Source organism: Penaeus monodon, chromosome 32, assembly GCF_015228065.2.
Source record: "Penaeus monodon isolate SGIC_2016 chromosome 32, NSTDA_Pmon_1, whole genome shotgun sequence".
NCBI classification, from domain to species: Eukaryota; Metazoa; Arthropoda; class Malacostraca; order Decapoda; family Penaeidae; genus Penaeus; species Penaeus monodon.
The window spans coordinates 23,025,514-23,027,099 of record NC_051417.1 but is presented as its reverse complement, the minus strand read 5'-3'; the positions used below and the strand labels follow the sequence as shown (position 1 = coordinate 23,027,099).

The window sequence follows — 1,586 nt, the reverse complement described above, 5'->3', positions numbered from 1 at the left end:
GGTGAGGAAGGTTGGGGAGAGGTGTATAGTGGAGGAGGGTGTGGGAAGAAGTCCAAATGTAGGGCGAGATGTGAGAGTTTGTACAGCAAGAAAGGAGAGATAACGAAGAAGAGGTGGGGGCGCATGTAGCCTAAATGAGTTCGATAATAAATATGTGAATAGATGTTGATGAAATTACTACATGAGAAATGATTGATAAACGATGTAATTTCAAGAGTTTAGAAAAGGGGGGTGTAGATAGTTAAGAGAGGTAAGAAAGAAATAGGACAGGAAAATGACAGACGTGTTGAAAGTATGCTTAACACTTTTGCTTTACGATTTTGTGTGTTTGAAATTATATGGTTGGTTGTTTTAGGTATCTGTGCAAGGGAAAGGTGTGCACTCAGTAAAATGTAGAATACTAATCTGAATATGTAAGTATCTTAAATTTCTTGTTCTTGTTACTATTTTCTCCATTTTAAATAAAACTTTCTTTTCTTGTACCAAGGAAAATTATGTTAATAGCCAGACATTTCTTGTTTAGTTGATACAGTGTTCCTTTGTAAGTCTGGCAATAAGAAATTTCCCCAGAGTGACCTGTTGCATCTTCCTCCCGGCCAGGCCCTGCTGCCGCAGCCTGCCAACTGCCCCAAGGAGATCTACGACCTGATGCGCGAGTGCTGGAAGCGCTCCGACGCCGACCGCCCGACCTTCAGGGAAATCCATATGTTCCTTCAGCGCAAGAACCTGGGCTACTCTCCTGTTACCTGAGACCTGCTGGAGGACCTTCGCGGCGTGGGCGTGCTGCCCTTCGCCCGAGGGTCTTTCGCCACCTTCGGGCGGGACGTATACACGGAGCGTAGGGGGGGAGGGCCCCTGAGGCGCGCCATGGCTCAGTCCGAGGGTGACGTGCAGCAGCTGGGGGCCGGGGCCACTCTGCCCGTCAGAGGAACCTGCGCCAGCCTGGAGGGGGACGTGTGCTACTACAGTAAGAACCTCCTGTCGAGTTCTTACGAAGGGCGGCACCTGCGTCTCTAGGATAGCTACTGTGGTAAAGAGAAATCCTGAGATGACACGAGAGGAAAAACGGAAAAATATAACTGAAACATAACACTGAAGTCCTCCATTTCTTGTACTCTTTCGTCATGGAGAGCGTGTTGCGCGAGACTGCTATCAATCACAAGCTTCAAGAGCCCGTTCATGTTTACGAGATGTTGTGTCCCTGGAATATTATATGTATTATTCACTATTCAATTTTGCCTGTTCAAGTACTTACACTGAAATTGTATATGTAAATGATGTGATCCAGTTTTATGGAAGAATACCAGCTAAATGTCAGAGTGACTGGCAGATGAACCTTTCTAGTCGTGATGGAAGTTGGTAACGAAGATACCAACGACGATAAGTGTGAAGAGAAGCATTTCTGGAAGTGCTTCTGTCTCTAGGTGTTTATACTCTTGGTAGAATCGAGTGCTATAAAAATAACAAACAAACGTTAAGATCCCCTAGCAAATAGAGTTGCCGTGTATATATACGCTGGTTATGATTTGTCATTGGCCATGAGATTGTGATTTAGTGCTTTGGTTAACCATTATGCTTCAGATTTT

General features: G+C 45.0%; 1 protein-coding gene across 1 annotated transcript in view; it reads left to right on the top strand.

Moving 5' to 3' along the window:
• LOC119593728 (discoidin domain-containing receptor 2-like) overlaps window positions 1–1,586 on the top strand; it is a gene marked incomplete at its 5' end in the record, with an annotated part of 119,890 nt that overhangs the window by 117,102 nt on the left and 1,202 nt on the right. Inside the window, 1 exon segment of the mRNA XM_037942702.1 lies at window positions 571–1,586. Coding sequence (XP_037798630.1) covers window positions 571–750 — 180 coding nt within the window.